We start from the raw sequence: 22,957 nt of genomic DNA on the forward strand, positions 1-22,957 counted from the left end.
TGTGGGACTACAGCTGTGAATCCAACCTTTAGAAATCTACTTGCATGACATATGTGAAAATTGTTAGACACCTAGTCAAGTTTAAAAATGCAAAGTAACAGTGTCTGTTCTTTTTATTTTTATTTATTTTTTTACATATTATCTTAAACAAGGGCTGTGGCAGCGACAACATTTGCCAAAGTATCCTTCAGTAACCTCAAGCCAAACTCATCTCATCATATCTCTAGAGAGGACGGTGTTGCAGTCATAACTCCTTCCAAAGAAGACATAGCTTTGGAGATGACTGTGACTAACAATGATGGGGACGACGCACACCAGAGTGGCTCAGTCATTATGCTCCCAGACACACTGTACTACATGTCCATTGTTCACAGCAGGGCAGCAGTGAGTGCAGAAGAACACTGCTGTGAAGGAGCATCAGTTTGATATTGTCATGTGGTGGAGAAATTGGAGATGTTGTCATATGAATATAGCAAATACATGGGTGTTTGTGTGTGTGTGTGTTTGCATCTGCAGGAAACACAAGTGAGCTGTACAGCCAATGGCAAAGGAAGACTAATAGACTGTGAACTTGGAAACCCCCTACAAAGAGACAGTGAAGTGAGTGGCAGTGCAACAGTTTTCTCCACGTAGGCGTCACTATTTATATCACACAATGGTTGTTTTGTTTCCTTCAGGTTACATTTGTCGTGCTCACAACGTCCAGCATCTCACTGAGCACAAAACATGTTAACGTCACCACCATACAGCCGGCTAAGGCATTTGCCTCAGTGATGGTGTTTGAGCTGGGGTTGCAAGTACATGTATAGGTACTGATTATTTTTATTGTTTTTCATGTTTTACTTGTCAATCTGGGGCAGAAGTCGCCGAGGTAGTGAAACAACTCTGCGGCGGCGGAGCTCCGGGAGCGGATGAGATCCGCCCTGGGTATCTCAAGGCTCTGGATAATAATAATAATGCATTTTATTTAAAGGCGCCTTTCTTGGCACTCAAGGACACCGTACATACATTCATAAGAAAAAACAGCAGAAGAGTAAAATATATATATATACAGTGGGGAAAATAAGTATTTGATACACCGCAGATTTTGCAAGTTTCCCCCCTTATAAAGAATGGAGAGGTCTGTAATTTTCATCATAGGTACACTTCAACTGTGAGAGACAGAATCTAAAATAAAAATCCAGAAAATCACATTGTATGATTTTTAAATAATTAATTTGCATTATATTGCATGAAATAAGTATTTGATACACTAGAAAAACAGAACTTAATATTTAGTACAGATCCAATTACAGAGATCAAACGTTTCCTATAGTTCTTGACCAGGTTTGCGCACACTGCAGCAGGGATTTTGGCCCACTCCTCCATACAGATCTCCTCCACATCTTTCAGGTTTCGAGGCTGTAGCTGGGCAACACGGAGTTTCATCTCCCTCCAAAGATTTTCTATTGGGTTTAAGTCTAGAGACTGACTAGACCACTCCAGGACCTTGAAATGCTTCTTACGGAGCCACTCCTTAGTTGCCCTGGCTGTGTGTTTCAGGTCATTGTCATGCTGGAAGACCCAGCCACGACCTATCTTCAATGCTCTTACTGAGAGAAGGAGGTTGTTACCCAAAATCTCGCAATACATGGCCCCATCCATCCTCTCCTCCATACGGTGCACTCGTCCTGGTCCTTTTACAGAAAACTACCCCCAAAGCATTATGTTTCCACCCCCATGCTTCACAGTTGGGATGGTGTTCTTGGGATTGTACTCATCCTTCTTTTTCCTCCAAACACGGCGAGTGGAGTTTATACCAAAAAGTTCACTTTTGGTCTCATCTGACCACATGACCTTCTCCCATGCCTCCTCTGGATCATCCAGATGGCCATTGGAAAACTTCAGACGGGCCTGGACATGTGCTGGCTTGAGCAGGAGGACCTTGCATGTGCTGCAGGATTTTAATCCATGGCAACGTAGTGTGTTACTAATGGTAACCATTCAGACTGTGGTCCCAGCTCTCTTCAGGTCATAGACCAGGTCCTCCTGTGTAGTTCTGGGCTCATCCCTGACCTTTCTCATGATCATTGACACTCCACGAGGCGAGATCTTGCATGGAGCCCCAGTCCAATGGAGACTGACAGTCATCTTGAGTCCCTTCCATTTTCTAATAATTGCAGGAAACAGTTGTTGCCTTCTCACCAAGCTGCTTGCCTATTGTCCTGTACCCTATCCCAGCCATGTGCAGGTCTACAATTTTGTGTCAGGTGTCCTTAAACAGCTCTATGGTCTTGGCCATGGTGGAACGGTTGGAGTGTGATCAATTATGTGTGTGGACAGGTGTCTTTTATACAGATAACGAGTTCAAACTGGTGTAATTAATACAGGTAACGAGTGGAGGATAGGAGGGCTTCTTAAAGACAAACTAACAGGTCTGTGAGAGCCAGAATCCTTGCTGGTTGTTTGGGGATCAAATACTTATTTCATGCAATAAAATACAAATTAATTATTTAAAAATCATACAATGTGATTTTCTGGATTTTTATTTTAGATTCTGTCTCTCACAGTTGAAGTGTACCTATGATGTAAATTACAGACTTCTCCATTCTTTATAAGGGGGGAAACTTGCAAAATCGGCGGTGTATCAAATACTTATTTTCCCCACTGTATATATATTAAAAACAACAAAAAAAAGGCAGAGCAATTGTCATCAGGTGGAATAGGCAGTTTTAAACAGATATGTTTTGAGTTGTGATTTGAAATCGGGAAATGAATCAATATTTCTGAGTTGGGGTGGTAGTGAATTCCAGAGACGGGGAGCAGAGCGGCTGAATGCTCTGCTCCCCATGGTGGTAAGACGGGCAGTAGGGACAGACAGATGTATGGAGGAAGAGGATCGTAGAGAGAGCGGGAGGGAGTGGGAACATGGAGGAGATCAGACAAATATGGGGGGGTGAGGTTGTGAATGGCCTTGAAAGTAAACAAGAGGACTTTAAATTGGATGCGGAATTGAACTGGGAGCCAATGAAGCTCTTGAAGGACAGGAGTGATGTGGTGAATGGAGGGGGTTCGAGTTATGATGCGGGCAGCTGAATTCTGGACTAGTTGAAGTTTATGGAGGGATTTGTGTGGAAGGCCAAAGAGGAGAGAGTTGCAATAATCCAGACGGGAAGTGACAAGACTGTGAATAAGGATGGCGGCAGTGTGGGGGGTAAGGGAGGGGCGGAGGCGATTAATGTTACGTAGGTGGAAGTAAGCAGACCGAGTAATGTTATTGGTGTGGGATTGAAAGGATAGTGTGCTGTCAAGGATGACACCCAGACTCTTAACCTGGGGGGAGGGTGAAACGGAGGAGTTGTCAATACTAAGAGAAAAGCTGTCGATTTTGGATAGAGTGGATTTGGTGCCAATGAGGAGGACCTCAGTTTTGTTACTGTTTAGTTTAAGGAAGTTTCGGGTGAACCAGGTTTTTATTTCAGAGATGCAATCAGTAAGGGTGGTGGGTGGGAGAGTGGACGAAGGTTTGCTGGAAAGGTAGAGCTGGGTGTCATCTGCATGACAGTGGAAATGAATATTAAATTTGCGGAAGATATTGCCAAGGGGGAGGAGGTAGATGATGAAGAGTAGGGGCCCCAGGACAGAGCCCTGGGGCACACCTGAAGTGACGGAGGAGGGGATGGATTTAAGGGACTTAAGTTGAATGAACTGAGTGCGGCCAGAGAGGTAAGATGTGAACCAGTCTAAAGGAGTGTGGGTGATGCCAATGGAAGACAGCCTGTTGAGGAGGGTGGTATGACAGATGGTATCGAAGGCTGCACTCAGGTCGAGGAGGATGAGGATGGTGAGGAGTCCAGAATCAGCTGCCATAAGGAGGTCGTTGGTAATTTTGATAAGTGCTGTTTCAGTGCTGTGGAGTGGGCGGAAACCGGACTGGAACTGTTCATACAGGTTATTATGGGATAAGTGAGAATGGAGTTGGGAGGCAACTGTTTTTTCAAGGATTTTGGAGATGAAGGGTAGATTAGATATAGGATGGATGTGGATGTTGTAGGGCTGTCCTGGCTGACACGTCTCTGCAACATTGCGTGGACATCGGGGTAGTACCTCCGGATTGGCAGAACGGGGTGTTGGTCCCCATCTTTAAACCAGAGGGTGTGTTCCAACTATAGGGGGAACACACTCCTCAGCCTCCCTGGCAAGGTCTATGCCAGCAAGGTCTATGCCAGGGTGCTGGAAAAGAGGGTCCGGTCGATTGTTGAACCTCAGATCGAGGAGGAACAATGTGGTTTTCGTCCCGGACATGGAACCATGGACCAGCTCTTTACCCTCACAAGGGTGCTGGAGGGGAAATGGGAGTTTGCCCAACCAGTCCACATGTGCTTTGTGGATCTGGAGAAGGCTTATGACCGTGCCCCCAGGAGCATACTGTGGGGGGTACTCCGGGAGTATTGGGTGGATGGCCCCTTACTAAGGGCCATTCAGTCCCTGTACCAAAGGAGTGCGAGTTTGGTCCGTGTAGCCCAGGGGTGTCAAACTGATCCGTGAAAGGGCCGCTGTGGCTGCAGGTTTTCATTCCAACCATGCAGCACGCATGCAGTGGGTGTGGCTGGCAAGTTTTTGTTCCAATCAAGCAAGAGGACACCTGAATTGACTGTGTGAAGGCAGTTCAGTTGATTGATTGAGCCAAGTCAGGTGTGCTGCTGCATGGTTGGAATGAAAACCTGCAGCCACAGTGGCCCTTTCACGGATCAGTTTGACACCTGTGGTGTAGCCGGTAGTAAGTCGGACCTGTTCCCAGTGAGTGTTGGACTCCGCCAGGGCTGCCCTTTGTCACCGGTTCTGTTCATAACTTTTATGGACAGAATTTCTAGGCGCAGCCGGGTGGGGGAGGGTGTCAGGTTCGGTGATCAGAGGATCTTGTCCCTGCTTTTTGCGGATGACGTGGTCCTTTTAGCTTCATCAAACAACGACCTCCAGCTCTTGCTAGGGCGGTTCGCAGCCGAGTGTGAAGCGGCTGGGATGAAGATCAGCACGTCCAAGTCTGAGGCCATGGTCCTCAGTCGGAAAAGGGTGAATTGCCCACTCCGGGTCGGGGAGGAGGTACTGCCTCAAGTGGAGGAGTTCAAGTATGTCGGGGTCTTGATCACGAGTGAGGGTAGGAGGGAGCGGGAGATCAACAGGCGGATCGGAGCGGCATCTGCAGTGATGCCGATGCTTAACCGGTCCGTCGTGGTGAAGAGAGAGCTTAGCCGAAAGGCGAAGTTCTCAATTTACCGGTCGATCTACGTTCCAATCCTCACCTATGGTCATGAACTTTGGGTAATGACCGAAAGAACAAGATCGCAAATACAAGCGGCCGAAATGAGTTTCCTTCGCAGGATGGCTGGGCTCAGCCTTAGAGATAGGGTAAGGAGCTCGGACAAACGGGAGGAGCTCAGAGTAGAGCCGCTGCTCCTCCACGTCGAGAGGAGTCAGTTGAGGTGGCTAGGGCATCTGGTAAGGATGCCTCCCGGACGCCTCCCGGGAGAGGTGTTTCGGGCATGTCCCACCGGAAGGAGACCTTGGGGCCAACCAGGGACACGATGGAGGGATTATATCTCATGTCTGGCCTGGGAACGCCTGGGGGTCCCTCCGGAGGAGCTGGCTGAAGTGGCTGGGGAGAGGGCTGTCTGGGCTTCCCTACTGAAGCTGCTGCCCCCGCGACCCAGACCCGGATAAGCGGAAGAAGACGAGACGAGAACTCTGCAGGGCAATGGATTCTGTCTTTGACTCCCATCAGCAGTAAAGGTGTGCAGTCTGTCCCATGCTCACCTGTAAATGAGGTCAATCCAGTTAAACATGTAAAGGTATTAAATAACTATTTTTTAAACAGTGTTCAAAATGTAGACAAAGCCTATACTAAATACCTATATCTTGAAAACATCTCTTCCATCAAAGACAAAACGTGCAGCTGAACATGAAGCTCTCACTGACGCCCTCCAATTTCTTTCCACTCAAAGAAAATACAAAACATTGGTGATCAGTTATTCTGATTATTATTATTAGCACATTTTTATTAGTGTCAAGCCTGTTGTTCTGTCTTCCAGACCTGCTCAGAGGGACTAAAGTGTGTGGAGATACACTGCCCCCTGCTGGGTCTGGACAGTACAGCACAACCTGTCCTTCATTCATGCCTTTGGAACACAACTTTGGCAGAGGTGTGCATCATTTATGTAATGTTTTTTTCTCGTACGAGTGCCAACGGCACTGGAAGATGATTTTGTGTGTTGCATTTATTGATTTTCTTTCTTTGAGGCTGCAACACCATATGTTTTTATATTAAAGCACAATGACAAGGTTAACACTTTATGTTCAGTGACCAATCATCCTCATCTTTATAACGTGTTTTTTTTTGCAAGTTTGAGCTTATTTCTTGATGTTCAGGTGGTTGTAATGCACCAATAAACAACTCCACACCAGCAAAAGCAGTAAAACATTATTGCAGGTTCTATAAAGAACATCTATATGTGGATGTGTTTATTGAGGAAGGAAATGCATTCATCTCATTTGTTAGACACCACAGATAACCTTTAGAATATAATGCAAGAACCAGTTACTGCTGATAAAAAAATCCTGTTTTAGATTTTTAAACTTTGTGCCTTAATCCAGTTAGTCCATCAATATTGGCTAATGCAGCCAAACGCTCATTTAATTTTTCTCTCTAATTTAGGATTACAGCTCTCTGAACTACCTCGGCATTGTTGTGGATGTCACTCTGAGTCTGACCAACTCTCCAAAGTATATTGGACTCAAACTAGAGAAACCTGGGACAAAGGTAAAGAGACTATTTTTTTTTTTTTTAATTACTCACACAAGCTTTTGATAAACTGCTGTCCTTTTTACATTGAGACAATGATTTCTATTTAGGGTACAATTATTATGTAACTTGAACAGATATTTCCAAAATGTTGCAGTCTATACATCTAAAAAATATATATTGGTGATTTTGCATCTGTACATACAATTTAATCTCTACAGGTTAAACTGTCAGTTTTCCTTAAGATAAAGACTGAATTCTTGACCTAGGTTGCATGGTGGATAATTTTCCTGACAACCATTGCACTGCTGCTGCTGTTGGCGTTTCTTGGCTTCTGTTTGTGGAAGGTAACAGCAAATAAATTAAGCTGTAACAGGGTTGTATAACTGAACTGTGGCAAACCCACTTAGGGAAAATCATTTCTAATATAATGCTGCTATATCATGTACAGTATAGAGATTGTCATATCAAGTCTGTTGGACAATTTACATCTACAAGTTAAACATCCATGCTTAAGTCTTATTTAGTCTTGACATTACAACGCACAAAATAACCACATCCATCTCTAAACTGATGCTGTAAATAGGGTCAGTAGTTTCAATGAAATCTCTTAAAGTATAAATTTGTATAAACTAGATGTTTCTGATTTGAAATCTTTTTCTTTAAAGTTATCAGCAAGATACAATTTACTAGATTCTGAATAAGATTTTGAATATATTTGTTATAAATTTACTATTTGGGAACTCTTTTATGCCCATTTCATCTTTTAATATTGTACCGACTCTCTTTAATCTTTTGTTCTTGTCAGCATAGATGCATGCACCATCTTGCTCACATCAAGAAGTTCTCACATGATGGACATCCAAACAATGAGGTGGCTCTGCTTAGAGCCTAAAAAGGAGCATCCAAGGACACCCTGGTGAGGCCTCTGAACACAGTACTACACGTGTTTAACACTGATGCAGAATTAACCGCAATTAAGCAGTAGACTACATGACTAAGATGTCAACTTTTCTTTTTAGTGCTTTCTGTCAAAAGAAAAGAAACATCAACATATTTTCGTTCAGTTTTTTAATGAAGCAGAAAATATCACTTGTTTGATACCAAAAAACTGTTACAACAACATGAAAAAGGTTGTGCTATACTTTCACCATGAAGGAATGTGTGAGTAGTGGGAACGGATGAGAGGTCGGACCACAGAACCTCTTTCCTGAAATTCAATGGAAATACTGAAGCCAGCTTTAATCTGACTGCTGATCATCGAAAGCACAGATTGCTTTTGAAATAGTGTGATGCTCTTTTTTTTGTGTTTGTGCAAAATAACACTGTGTGTGGTGAAGTCTTGCAGAGTGTTACTGCTCTTTTTGAAGGGTTTTATTACTGACATTTTTACTAAGCCTTTCCTTAAAAATGGCAAACATTTTTTTGGCAATAAAATGAATATGTTTTAGAATGAAATCCTTCTCTTGCATTACTTTATATTGTACAGGTATAATCACGCAATTAACTAGCAGTGTAATTCTGTTACAACCAAATGGGATTTCACAGCTCCTCATTCAACAGAAGAGTTAAGTTGTCCCAGGAGCTAGCAGCTGATTAGCTTAATTTAGCATAAAATCTGGAACTGGATAAACAACTAGTCTGGTTTTGCTAAGAAGTAACAACATGGACCAACCAGTCCCAACAAAATACAAGTGCTAACATGCTACTTCTTATTTAGCACAATGTTTAATACACTAAAACTGAAGTGTAAATTTGTTGGCGGACATTCACACAGCACAGCAACTGTTGCCTAGCTGTGTTATGAAGGCCGAGACCAGTTTAAAGTGGTTAGAGGGCAACGGCTGCCAACCATGAAATAAAAATACATATATATACCAGCAAATTGTTGTTCTCACACACAGTTTTTTCTACTTTTTAAATAAGAAAATGAATTCATTTAATTCCTGTCTTTATGCTAGGCCAAGCTAATCACCTGCTGGATGATTCAATCCTCTCATCAAACTCTCTGCAAGTAAATAAGCATATCTTCCAAAATATCACACTGATCCTTTCAAACTCCGCTTTGATCTTCTTCTTGAATATTCTTGATCTCTTCTTCATTAAAACACATTCAGCAAATGAAAATTAAGAGCCACCTTCTCTAAGCTCTTGACATCATTTGTCTTTTTGTAACCATCCAATCCAATGTTACGTCACATCTTGAGCTCACTCACTGTTTTCATCATCTCTTGTTGCTTTAAGGAAAAATAAGTAGAAAAGCTCACTATTAAAAATGTCCCAACGCCGTCTCAACATGAAGCGTAACTTCAAACATATAACAAACAATATAAAACCTTGATACAGACACACGCACACACACTTCCACACATGATGCTCCTTAGCGATCTCTGGTTAAAACTACACCTGATAAAACATAACTTTCCTTTCTTTTTTTAACCAGAGACAGCTAAAGACAGACTTCTATTAGAAGATAAAACACACAACCTTTGCCTTAAAAATATAGGAAAGACAATACATAACATTACAAATAAATTAGAAAATATCAATATATTACATTAATATAACCAACCCAAATTATATTGAGCTTTTTACATTCAAAAACAGCTCTTTGTTTGGCATCCAGAGTCACGCTTTTGCCATTCTTTTTTTTTTTTTTTTTTTAAGTTCTCAGACAAAACGCTAAAGGCTAATCCAGTGGGTAAATGAAATCATTACATGAAAAATGAACAAAATGAACCGTGGCTAGACTGAAAACAAATCGAATGAATAAAAGGAATTCAGTCAAAACGGCAGCAAACAAATACATTCAGATCAAATCAGCTGCTGCTCATCGCAGCTACACAGAAATGAACTGTACGACTAATCTCTAGCTCACCGACCACCAGACCATCAGCTCAATCACCCAAACAAGCTGCTAATTTACTTGATGTTACAAAACATTTGTTCCTTTTGTCCTCCAAAGACTTCCAGCACAGCCCACCATTCAGAATAATAGGTCAAACATCTCACAAATGGCACTAGAAAATGGCAGTACTCATTAGGTTTTGTTTGTGATTATCAATGTGTCATAATGTGTCTTTTTTGTTGCTTAGGGAGTAGGAAAAATTATTCAGTGTAACCTATTTATTTAGTGCTGTAAACAGGTTTTTGATTATTGCTAAATTAGCCTGTTTTATCTTTTTTTCTGCTGGTGTAACCAAATGGAATGACTTTTGTTTTTCTTCGTAATGTGCTTAAGACTCCAGCATAACAGAGAAATTCACCTCCAGACTGTAATAACCAGCTATCTCCACATGGAGGCAACAGCGAGCATAAAAAGCAAAGACAACAAAGGAACCAGGGAGAAGGAGAGCAGACTGGCTGCAGACCGGACTCGTCCCTGGCCGTTGTTTCTGTTCCACTTGGACCCATTTTTGTCTCGGCTTCGAGGAGGCTTTGCGGGGTTGGAGGCGGTGTTACGTGGAGGTTTGCTATAGGGTGGTGAGTAAGGCCCATAACCTGGCCCATCATCATTGTACCTTTCACCCTGTTCTCCACCCCCTGATCCACTGCCCTCCTCACCTGAAACAAGGAAGAAGATTACATATTAAGTTACATATTATTTATTATATTTATTAACGATGATCACATTATCAATAACTGCTTTTCGGATCAATACATAATTAGGTCAATTTTGTCAATCAGAAACACTCACTGTCCACAAAGTCCATGTCCTGTCCGCTCTGAGCGTGCCGCAGTTTGTTGGTCGCCACCCTCAGCTCCATGATCAGCTGTCTGGTCCTCACATCTGGACGGGCAATGTCTACCTCCACTTCAGGATTGTTGATCTGGCTGACCAGTCCGTCTCCTGTCACATCTGGAAGGTACCTGAACAAGTACACAAGGGGGCATTTACATATGTAGCATAGTTTTAGCATTAACTATCCATGTTTATAAGTAGGAGAAACATAATATCTGCCAAGAATCGCTGCAATATGAGAAAAGAAGATCAAAGCGTTTTTAAATATCAAAGGACAAACTGTAATAATCTATGTTTTGAATTGTATCCAGTTATCTGACTGCGACAATTTTCTGACAATCCAATGTTCTGCTGGGAAACTTTTGGACCTGGCATTCATGTGGATGTTACTTAGACATGTACCACCAACCCAGACCAGGCACCCCCACCCCAAAGCAATGACACTCCTTGATGGCAGCAGCCATCCCCAGCAGGATGCAGCCTGACACAGACACACACACAAAAACGCTTTAGGAGCAACTCAAAAAACATGAAGAACAGCACAAGGTGTTGACCTGGCCTCCAAATTCACTCGATCCCAAACTGATCAAGTATCTGTGGGATGATCCACAGAGGCCCCTCCCCTCAACCCACAGGACTCAAAGGCCCCCACTAACAACATCCTGTTACCAGACACCACAGGACACTCTCAGAAGACCCATGTTCATTCTCTGATGAGTCAGAGAGGTTATGCCTGATCGGTGTAATTGTCCCTCAGCAGCAGTTTCACTCAACCTAGGACTGATAGGAGCTTCTTTCTGGCCTGCAACTACAGTGATTTATTCCCTCTTGCTGTTCTCAGGGGTGTCATTTTTCTGTGGAAATGTTCTAAAAACTCAACCCAGCACCAAACAGGCGTGTGAACATTCTTGTTAAAATTTCTCAACAGCAATATGATGAATCGCCATGTTGTTCCCAGAAGATGAATTCTAATGAACCGCGTCTGAATTTGAATCCCACGATCAGTTTGACATTTTTGGTTCAGAGCAAAATGTCTCCGCAACTATTGGACGGCTTTATGGGAACTCAGTTCGTAATAACTGCAATGTAACAACTAGTTTTATCTGGCAGCATGACATTTTCTTAAAACTAATGTGAATAACGGACATGAATAAGACTAAAGGACATTTTACCTCTTGAACAATAAATTTGGTTATTTAATTAACCAAAACACTATGGCCTACTTTGTACAAAATGGTTACAGTCCTATTTTATGATCATAGCTGCTGAGGTGGGTGTACTTATACAAACTGAAACATCATAAGACATCAAATCCACCATTACGCAGACACATTTTTCTTTTCTCTGTAGCTCGCTCACACACAGGACTCCACAGTCTCTTTACATGAGCCCTGACTCCTGCTGTTTGGCTGTATCTGCCTGAATAAAAGCAAGCAGACCCACACAGCGAGCATGTGGGTGACTGGTGGAGGCAAAAATTTAATAAACTCAGTTCCATCTGTTGCATCTTTCCACCTCTGCAGCATCACTAACTCGCTCCCTCCTCCTCCGCCTACACTGAGCCCCCCCTCCACTCCCAGTCCTTTTCTCTGATCTTGCTCACCTCCCCCGGGTCTGTCCGTTCCAGCAGCGGTCCTCATTAGTGACGTCGGCAGCCATCTTCTCATCGTTGCAGATGGTGTGTGGGAGGGACACCCAGAAGCCCCGCATGGGCCGCAGTCGCTCCTTCAGCTCGGTAACCTGTGTGGAGGTGTAAGGAAATCGGCGATGACTCAGACAGGGTTTTAAAGTATCCTTGTTTTGTGTGGCTGGCTGGAGGAAGCGTAGAGAAGATGCAGTGCTGATTCAGGGCAAAGTGCAAAACTGACATGACACTGCTTGTGGGTCAGCTGTCTTATAAATAGATATTAATACCTACTGCCCTCTTCCTTTCACCTTGGCTTTTCGTTTCATAGCTTTTTCAAGCACTTATATTTTCCAAGACCATTCTGCTGGGTGCTAACTGCTGAACACTTTACTTTTTAGTGTTGTGTCATCTTTTTGATTTCTGCACTGAACCTGAAACACAGCCCAAGCAAGTCTGAGTTCTCTCCCAAAGTATTTAAAAAAATCTTTTAGTGCCCCGTGTCTTGTCCTGCTCCATGAGATCCTTAGGTGTGTTGTTCCTTGTTGTTCCAAGGTCTGGACTGATGCTTTGCTAGTCAGTATTTTTATGTGAACATATGCACCCACTGTGTAATTGTCATGAAGAACCCACTGATAATTGACTCTCAGCAGCAATCCCCTTCAGTGGAGGGTTTCAGTGTCTCTTAGTTCATTGTTTTGGTTTTCTCACCTGCAGTAATTTGTTTTCATTTTCTCCTGATTGTCAGATTTTTGTTCAAAGGTTCTAAATCCGGGCACTGAACACCACCCAAGTTAGTGATTAGCTGGAATGTTCTGCTGTTTCTTTCTCACCAATCGGTCCAGGTTGGTGCCTGCAGCAGTGGTGGGTTTCTCCTCAGTGGCGTAGGTGCGGAAGGGCCTCCAGTTGCCCCCTGACTCTTTGGGTGAGCGTTTGGACCTGGCTGGAGCCGGCCTGGGGCTCCCACAACCTTGAAACACCTAAGGTAAACAACAGCACAGAATTAGCCATGCTGACAGCTGTTTATCAAGGATTTTACACTGCATCAAAGAAATAGATTGTCATGACGTGCTCTAAAATACCCAATTTTTATTGCGCACACTTTCCTTCAACATGCCTTAAAATAATGTGCTGAGTTTAAATAATCTAGGGCATGGCTTAGTAATATGTGTCCAGATAGTAATCTTTATTGTCGTCATATTTTTCTCTGCAGAAATCTCAGTCATCTGTGCTGTTTTTAAACTACATTTTAGATCTGAGTCAGCTGCCTAGCTACCAGGAAACCAGAGTCTAGATGTTGTAAAAGAACGATATATAGAAACAGAGCTGAAATATTTCTAAAGTCACTGTGTTTGTAAGAGGCTGCAACCACACAAAGCTTGCCTGTAAAGGAGAGCACTGCCTGTTCCTTAAAGCGAGTGCTGTCACCTCACACCAGGAGCTTTTCTGTTTCTTACAAGACGTGGGTGTCTCTGATGGATTCGCTCCTGGGACGTCTGCCATGTTTTAATCATACTGTGAGGCTGTAGAGCTCTCTGTGAATAATTCCTGTCATTTCAACTGCATCCTGTCTCACTGAGAAGATTAAAATTAAACACTAATTTAGATTAAAGCGTTGACTTGTAATAGTTTTACTGATGTTGTTGTTCTATGTAATTTTAAAGGTTCTGTAAAATGTCAGAAATCTGGCAAAGCAATAAAAATAAATAAAAAACGCATTGATGTTCATTTCATTTTCCTTTTCATCTCTTCATAGTCTGCTGGTTCCTCTTTTACTTGCCTTACTGGAGATCCCGACGCTGTTTTCCTGCATGTGCATAATGGCTTCTGACACTTTGACTGATACGGAGTCGGCTGCGAGCTCTATGTTGAACGGCCCCTCCAACTTCTCTGAAACCTGATACAGAGCATCTGATAGAGGACAGAGAGACAACGATGGTCGGTGGGTAGAGTTAGCTATGATTCCAATCACTAAGGTCTCATTGTCTGGTAACAAATGCAAAGAAAACCTCTCTATAGGTGGCCTATTGTACACCCTGATAAATGGTTCCCTCTGCCTAGAATCTCTCACTAGCAAACAAGCTAAAAGGGTTCAATTTGCATTTCTTTAGGAGGTGTTTAGCAAGATCAGGAAGCAAACTGTCATTAAATAGAAAAACAGAGAAGAATGGTGGTTGGAGAAAAGGGTATAGAAGATGCATTTGAGTGCAGTAGTCATGGATGGAGTGATGAAAGTAAGTGGAAGCACTGCACATGAAAAAAATGGGGGGAATGTATGGGTTTGATGAAAGGGGAAAGGAAACACGGGAAGACAGATCAATTGTGAAGGGGCAGAGAGGCATGAATGATTAATGGAGGAGGAATTCATTAGGGGAAAAGGAAGTGAAATTAAATGAGTGACGGGGCACAATATAGTGATTACACTTTAAGATATATTCTGTTTAATAATAAGAATAGCAATAATTCAAAATACAGTAAAAAGGGGTAGCTTATATTTTTATGATTTTATTGCTAATTAATTCAGGAAATATACCCTAGACCTTGTCCTATTTTGTGAACAACGTATCAGAATGCCTTGCTCCATCTTCCCAAAGCCCACCTCTTCCCTTCACTCACCAATGAAATTGTTCCATTCGGTGTCCAGGTCAGCCTGATTGGCTAAGCAGCCCTTCATCACATTAAGGCACAGGGAGTGGCAGGGCCGCAGGGAGGGGATGCCTCGACACAGCGGGCAGTACCACTGACGCATTAGGCCGCGCACACACTCTGAGTCTGCAGTCAACTGAAAAAACAAAACGGTGGGTGGGAAAGGATTAATGAGAGAATGCAGTGTAACCATTATTACTGCTACTAAATAAAAAATCTTTCCATGTTTGCAGCTCTGAAAGTCAGCCATAGTGAGAGAACCAGAAACTATGATGCGCTGACAAAAGACATACATAACACTGATAATTATGTTGATAATTTAATGTGGTTAAACAAGGCAGATTTAACAGAGCTACATGTACAGTATACACCAATCAGCCACAACATTAAAACCACTGACAGGAGAACTAAATTACATTGAGCATCTTGTGACAACCCAATGTTGTGCTGGGAAACTTTTGGACCTGGCAGTCATGTGGATGTTACTTAGACATGTACCACCCACCTAGACCAGACCAGGCACCCCCACCCCATAGCAATGACACTCCTTGATGGCAGCAGCCATCCCCAGTAGGATGCAGCCTGATAAATTCACTAGATCCCAAACTGATCAAGTATCTGTGGGATGGTTTACAGAGGCCCCTCCCCTACACTCAACTCATGGGACCCAAAGGCCCCCACTAACAACATTCTGTAGCCAGACACCACAGGACATCCTCAGAAGGCCCATGTCCATTCTCTGATGGGTCACAACTATTTTGGAGGCAAAAGGTGGTCACAATGTTATGCCTGATGGGTGTATGTGGTTGTTGGCAGTAGTCTTTTTTATTTTATTTATTTTTTGATACAGGGTAGGAAGGGTACGGTCCCTTGCCAATGAACAGAGGAACACCACTATCCTTGATTAAATGTGTCCTTCAAGATGAGTATGAGGGGTGCTGAATAGAAACCACTCACCTTTGTTGCTTTATTCACAATATCCCGACCAGTGGCCAAGCCCTTAGACAGCGCTCTGGCTGCGATGAATGCCCTCGATACCTGAATACCAAATATGACAGTAAGATCAGTCACATATTATAACCCACTATCATTCTAGCTGATTTGTTATAGTTACATATGGTGTCATGGCTCACTACACACACACCTGTACACGAAGTTTGCGCGGCACATCCCCAAATGGCTGCAGCTGTTCAGCGTGTTTGCTGACACACTCCAGGTAGTCCTCACTGAACTGATACTGTGGGTTGACCAGAGAGAAGACGCGCTCCACCAGTCTGGACCAGAAATCTGAGAGAACCTCCGTCAGACTGACGCTACCGCCTGTGGGTGAAAGAGTAGCCATTTGTCATAATACAGTTTTTTTTTTTTCATCCAAGGCATGTTATTGCCTGCAGTGTTTTTTGCCTGACTGCTGACAGATATGTATGAAGTTTCAAGTTTTGTCAAGGAGGAAAGAACTGAAAAAGGATTTGTCAGTACTTGACCATTGTATTGTTTTTTCTACAGTTTTCTACATCAGCAAATCCTTGCAGGTTGCAGGGTGGGGCCTCCATAGTTTGGGCTTCTTTCACTGCATCCACAGATCCCAAACAAGATCTGGAGCATTTAGAGGCCTTGAGCTCTTTGTTGTCTTCCTGTGTTTTGTTCTGCTGGGGGAGGTTGCTGCCGTCGGCAAGTCATTTTGCCATGGGGGCTTCATCAGTGTTTAGGTGGGTGGTTTGTATCAAAACAACATCCACATAAATACCAGAACTCAAGGTTTCCTGGCACAACATTGAATGACAAATGTTCAACTCTCGAGTATTATATCTGATTTCTTTCCTTTAAGTGTGCTTGGGTGCTTGTCAGTGTCTGTACAGAATCAGTCTGTGATTCTCCAATCTGTCGTCTACTATACGGCCTCAAATTAGCCATTCAGGCTGTTTGGCAGACAAAGACAGGTTGACTAAGCAGCAACAGCCTGCAGATGGACTCTCCAGCGAGCGGCTGTCATGCCAAAACACAGCAATCCGGAGCAGAAATAGAAACTGTCTGGCATCCGTGGGAATCCGATTCTCTCTCTCTTTTTTCCTGCAATTCCTCCTGGCGTTTCAATACTCCTCCAAAGACAAAGCTGCCTCTTTACTGCTGTCCTGAGCTGCTGTGGATTTACCACAATATGGAGGTGGACTTATAGAACTACACTAAACTGTCAGTGCAGCAAGGAATTAGTGCAGCTTTTCACCAGACTACTTCACTATCTTTAGCCAGATGACTGCCAAACATTTCTCTGCAGTCATTCATTCCTCATGGTGGTGGTGGTAACCACCGTAAAGTAAAACAACCAGGTGGATCCCTTGAAATAATGTGTCCTGAAATTTGATTGTTAGCTTTCCATTTTAACTGAATACAACAAAACATGGAAAGATTTTCAATCTGTCTATCTATTCCTGTTTGTTGTTTGTTTACTTCATTCGATTTTATGTGTGTTAGATCATTAAACCATAGGAACTTCCTTAAAATCATTGTTTTATATGGAAGATCCAACCCAGCTGGGGCTGCTTTGCAAAAATCATTAGGCCATCTAAATACATGAGCCTCAGGCAATGTGGATAAAAAAGTGATCAAACCAACCAGAATAATATCTGCGAAGCTCCACAAACAGTTCCTGGAAGACGTGTGAATTCTGTGTGAAGAGGCGGCCGTAGGTCTTGGTGAACATCTGGTTCATAGACTTTTCAGAAAGGTCTATAAGCTCTCTGAAGAACTCTGCAAAGAGGCAGGAAAGGCAAAGATTACATATAATATCAGTCATCTACATTCTTTTTCCGACATCTCAGCCAGGTTTCTACGTAGGCGATCCATAACCCTCCTCCCATTGCTTAAAGACACTACCATCAGATCCTGTACACTGATGCACGACTCTATTTAAAATCCATCTTTTGGACTCATAGTCAGTCTCCCACTCTTTAAGCGCCTTTCTATGACTCATCACATACATTATATAACAGTATGAGAAGGAAAAAAAGGTGATAGCAATCCAACGGCGTCAGGAGGAGAAAGTGTAAATTCAGCTCCGTGCTGAGGCTCCTCCAAACCTGCAATCACATGTACCCGATCTGAAACAACGAGGGCTAAATTCTCTCAAATACAAATCAAATACAATCATCAAAGCTGCTTAGGTTTCCAAAAACATAAAGGTGCACTCAATATATTTTACACAAAGCGATTAATTTACAGGTCACGGTTAGTCTTACCCAGCCTTTGAAATGGTTTTATAATGTCTTCTTTATCTCTGTATAACCGTGGTGATGTCAAAGTGATATCATCATGAGTCATTGTGCTTGGGCCAACTGTTCATTAATTTTTAAAAGGAAGCCTTCAGTGGAGGGGAGTTTGTGTGTTTACCAGAGAGAATATGTTCAATTGGCATTCCAATCTCTGACTTGGAAAAATCCAAGAAAACAAAAATAAAGCATGGATTTCTGCATTTTTTTTTGTCCAAATCTCCAAGACAGCAGCTTACACACAAATACAGCTTCTCTACTTTCCGGTCCAATATATTTGCTTGAACTGTATCAACATTAATAAAGTAACATCCCCATAAAGTGGCTAGCAGAGTGCTTTCTGTAAAAACAGAGCTGGGAAGGGTGTTCTTCTTGTAAAAAGCCAAATCTGCTGTGATTGGTCAGCTCCAATGCCAAAAAAAAAAATGGATGCAAGGTTAATATGTGTTTAATTGCTGTACAAGTCATAAATATTTTTGTGTGTTTTCCTAAAAATTACAAGATTTTAAGAACATTACTTTTTTTGTCAGTGTTGGGCCAGATACTGGGACATAGGTGACATATAGGTGACGTAAAGTTCAAAACAAAACATATTGATTTTACACAGACTTTAAGACTGTTGTCAGCTTTACTTCAAGTGTATTGTATTTAGAAAACTGCTTTGAACAGTTGTGTATGTATTTCAATAAATGGCCACCCTTCACACAAACATGAAGCTAAAATGTGTTTTCAGCTGTGTATGTATAGAATCCACAGATGTTTGATGTAATTTAAAGTTTTGACTTCCCAACTACAAGGTTTATAGAGTGCAGCATCAAATAAACTGTAGAGTTACAATGTAGAAAATGTAGGCTTAGTGCACACTAGAGACTATCTGGGCTTTGCTGCTTCAGCAGTGGGCATTATTTTATAATAACTTAAGCTCCATACCTTCATGAAATTAATATTTAAAAACAAATTACTGGAATTAATAAGTAACAGCTACAAGGATATCTGAAAAAATAAATGCAGTGCTGCACTTTCAGTGTCTTGAAGTCAATTTTATTGCTCAGATATTTGACTAGCTAAGTGGAGCTGTGCAGTCGGAGGTCCTTAATAAGCTGTCACTCTCTGCTTTTAACTCAGAAGATAAGAAGGGTGAGGCGAGGAGAAGCAGAGTGCAGCTTGTGTTCCTTTTTTTCCACTGAAGTGTTCCTTCTGTAGTTTCAGTAAGAATAATTATATATTTTAATCAATTTCAAACCAGATAATGTTCTCATTAAAACAAGGATTAGTAGCTGCAGAAGTGTCTGAGTCACGCACTCACCATCAAACTTGCGGTGTCTATGAGTAAAGGTGGTCAAGAGGAACTGGCTGTTCTCCTCAGTGGCTTTGAGGAAGTCCCTCTCGCTCTGGAGGGCGAGCGTCTCCTCCATCTGACTGGAGCAGCAGGTGTAGTCTTGAGGACAGAGCCGCAGGTGCTCACCTGGACCAAAACAGAAAACAAGGTTAGGACTGATGACACATTATGTACACATGGTATATATAATGATATGCTTTTGTGTGTACAGTATTCCTGGTTTCTGGCGTATTATTAATACCCAAACAAAGACAGAGGCCGATTCTCAGTAATGTCAGCAGGTCCATTATCTGGTCAAAGCAGATGTTTTTAGGGAGAAAGTCAATTCCTCCACTCATCAGTGTATTCAGTGGGGAAATCTTATCAAAGATAATGGTGTGATAGAAAATTGTAATTTCCCTGCATGAATTATTCAGCTTCAATCTGTCTTTCTTTGTCAGCTCAGGTCGTGTCTTTGATATGTCCGAGGTAATGATATATGCAAACGACAGCCAGGAGGAGGGGGACAACACACAGCACCCGAAATGTAGAAAAGGTTTGGATTCTTTGTTTCTATAAATTTACAACAGACATGAATATTACGGCTTTTGCTGCTTCCCAAAGTCTCCTTCCCAACTCCACCCTGACTGATGCTCCTCTCTGCCTCTTTTGTTCTCTCTGTGTGTCTCACTATTAGCCCTCTATCATCCCTCTATTTCCATTTCTAAACTGCCTCCCTTCATCCTTCATCCTTCACTCTTCCCGGCCATCTGCTCCCCTGGCCCACGGGACAGTGAGCCAAGACTCAGGCAGTGATAGCCCAACGCACACACACATAAAATCAATCAATTCCGCAGTTGTCTCCCACACGGGGCTAAATTGCCATGAAATAAATTCTCTGCAAACATACATTAATTACTTTTGCTCGTGCCAAGCTCCAGGTCTGGGTCGCAGACACATTTGCTCACTGATTTACAGCTAAAGCTCCAAGAAGTACAACTACTACTCCTCCTCTTTATCCCCCCACCTTCAACAAAACTTCAAATTATCGTGTTTGTAATCCACATGGCATCTTTTTATTCTGGAGATAAGATTATCACCAGTGAACAGAGCCTACGGGTACATGCAGGGATTTAACAGTGAGCCAGTAGGCAAAGACTAATTAAGGGCGAGGTTCTTTGTTGCACCGGTGTTGGCAATTTGCTCATCCCCTTAATCATCCCATTTAAACCGCACATAGGGGAGGAGGGGGCGGGTGTAATTTGTTTTAAACCACACTGCATTGTTTCCTCTTGAGGAAACCCCTCACCACGATGCCCCAGCACTACCTCTCTGGGGGTTTTTTAGTGAGTTTGAAGCCACCTTTGTACTTTTTGATATTACTTTATTGTGATGCATGGAGTATCTGTGGTGCTGAGCAGTGAGTTTACACTGACCTTAATGTTATTTGTGTCCCTGCTGAGGAAAACCAGAGCAGGCGTCTACGTTTCTGCAAGGACACCTTCTCTTGAATTTTATTGTGAAATGAACGCTGTATTGTGTAACAGAATGTGATAGGGTTGTTCTGAGTCTAAAGAAGTGTCTGGTGGTTTAATTTATCCCTAGATGTAGAGCTAGATAGATCTTACCGGAGATTTGAGTCAGCGGAGCGGTGCCCGTGCTGTACCCCTTCTCCGCGTACACCTGCCGGGTTTCAGAGCAGCTCCTCCCCGCAGCAGCCACGGGGCTCCGGGACAGGGCAGCGACCGTGCAGAGCAGCAACAGCAGCCGGCACCTTGAGAAAGACAGCCGGGTATCCATCCTCAATGCAGGGGGAAAATGGGGAAAAAACAGAGACCGGTAAAAGGGATGGCTTTACGGAGAGAGAAAAAAAAACTGTGGGTGCAGCAGCTTATAAATAAATAAATGACTGCCCGGCTGAGATGCAAAAGTAAAAAAAAAAAAAAAAAAGAGTCACAGGATCCCAAATTGTCAGCCGTCTAAAGCGGTCATAGTTTTATCCAGTCAGTACAATGAACATCCGGGCTGTGAATAAACATCACACATATGTCTCCATCGGCCGTGTCCGGTTAATTTGTCCTTCCTGGGAGACCCGCTGCTGCACGTTTATATGAAGGGATAGTGAATGAGGCACTCCCGGCCCACAGCATCATCCAACAAACCAAGTGTGTCAAATTCGCCGTAGTCGCCACGGGAATACCGGAAAAGAGCTTAGTTTCAAAATAAAAGATAACGGTCCGTAAGACTCCTAAGAGGTTTTGTAGATAAATTCATAGAAAATTGACATAATTTCTTGTCCCTCTTGTGTGCTGTTTATTTCAGTGTTTCAGGTTGGATAATGGGTGAGAAAGTGCTTTATGTTGCAAAATAATGTTTTTAGTTTTGCTTTTTGGTCCTGTTGCAGCCTAATGTTTTTATTCTCAAGGAGAGAAGCGTTAGTTCAATGGCTGCATTAACATGAACGATAGTATTCTATTAATAATTCCACTAATAATCTTCCTAGATTTTCCCCTTGTTGATTAATGAAGTCTTAGTTTATATTGTAATCATAATAATATTCCAATCAAAATGAAAAGGCCTCTTGTTATCTCCTCAGTTGAAACAGACTAACGCAATCAGAAGGAAACATCAGTCGGATTGAAAGGGGTGGTGTAAACATTTGATAATTTATTCAGTAGGAAAATAATGTTGCCTAATACCCACGCAGATACTTGACCGGATCGTTTGTCTCTGACTGACTGTCCAGGAGGGACAGAAAGCTGTCAGTAGCAAAACAACCAGAAGTCAAAACTAGTGTTTAAAAAGTTGAATGAAACCATAATTGGCAGGGTGTCAGTGTTGTCAATGTGTCAAGCGCCAAAACCACTTTACTCCAGGTGGGTTAAGAAATATTGTCCATATAAATGTAGCCAGTCTCATCAGACTACCATAAAACCCAGACTGGTGGGTAGGACCTAAAATGGGGTAACCTGTTTGTAGGTTAGCTGGGTTGGCACCTTGACCTAATCACCTACTGTATGTTTTTCCTGGAGACTTGCTTTAGTGTGACACTGAACAAGACAGTTTGCATTTTCTCTCTTTTCATGAATGTCTCATAAATTTTGTCACCCTTTAAAAGAGATGCAGCGGATTAAGGTTGCATCAAACAAGCAAAATGGAGCCGTATAATGACAATGATCTAGTGTGAGTTCTGTTCAGGTTCATTCGTTGAGGTGTAGCTTCTGGATGCACAATGTGCGGTTTAAATACTGTTTTGATCCTCCTGAATTTGATCTTGCAGGTCCTATCAATACACAGCGTTAAGAAAATGCACTAATAACCTCCAGAACAACTGAAAAAATACTGACAGCATAGAGAACGGTAGTGTCTATTTTATTTTGATAGTTTGGGACCAGAAGCCATGTTTCATGGTGGTTGTCTTGACGAACTTTTCAAACACAGAACAATGGACCGTGTAGAGGACCAACAGGGAAGAGAAGGGTGAGGAGCTGCGGTGGTGGGGCGGGGAGCTGCTTAGCCCAACACCTCAGGGTATTAAAACATGGACAGACGCACAACAGACAGACTGATAGATTATATAATA

The 22,957-nt window shown here is 42.6% G+C and overlaps 2 protein-coding genes across 2 annotated transcripts; one reads left to right on the forward strand and one right to left on the reverse strand.

Annotated features, from left to right (window-relative positions):
* Nucleotides 1-225: 225 nt before the first annotated feature.
* Nucleotides 226-7,164, forward strand: LOC311491334 (uncharacterized protein; the record flags this gene model as incomplete). Its single annotated transcript, XM_084549239.1, has 5 exons — nt 226-384; nt 678-797; nt 6,069-6,194; nt 6,692-6,796; nt 7,048-7,164. Coding segments are annotated over 5 exons (627 nt in total), but the record flags the coding sequence as incomplete, so codon positions are not given.
* A 2,461-nt stretch (nt 7,165-9,625) lies between these two features.
* On the reverse strand, nt 9,626-21,762 carry gpc2 (glypican 2). Its single transcript, XM_084550214.1, has 11 exons — nt 21,003-21,762; nt 19,363-19,521; nt 17,404-17,538; nt 15,935-16,110; nt 15,748-15,828; nt 14,761-14,926; nt 13,925-14,055; nt 12,978-13,124; nt 12,124-12,260; nt 10,476-10,648; nt 9,626-10,342 (listed from the first exon to the last, which is right to left on the reverse strand). Exons 1-11 carry the CDS (start codon nt 21,172-21,174, stop codon nt 10,065-10,067), a joined length of 1,755 nt encoding a protein of 584 aa, XP_084406340.1. The 5' UTR covers nt 21,175-21,762; the 3' UTR covers nt 9,626-10,064.
* Nucleotides 21,763-22,957: the final 1,195 nt, after the last annotated feature.

Source organism: Chelon labrosus (assembly GCF_963514085.1).
Source record: "Chelon labrosus genome assembly, chromosome: 8".
Taxonomy (NCBI): domain Eukaryota; kingdom Metazoa; phylum Chordata; class Actinopteri; order Mugiliformes; family Mugilidae; genus Chelon; species Chelon labrosus.

What these genes read in the sequence shown, in the direction of transcription:
- gpc2 (XM_084550214.1), bottom strand. Translation starts at nt 21,174, where the DNA reads ATGGATACCCGGCTGTCTTTCTCAAGGTGCCGGCTGCTGTTGCTGCTC. An exon ending in TTGTGAATAAAGCAACAAAG is followed by an intron (nt 14,927 to 15,747) that starts GTGAGTGGTTTC and finishes TTGTTTTTTCAG; the next exon opens with TTGACTGCAGACTCAGAGTG. An exon ending in GCGTCGGGATCTCCAGTAAG is followed by an intron (nt 13,125 to 13,924) that starts GCAAGTAAAAGA and finishes TGTTTACCTTAG; the next exon opens with GTGTTTCAAGGTTGTGGGAG.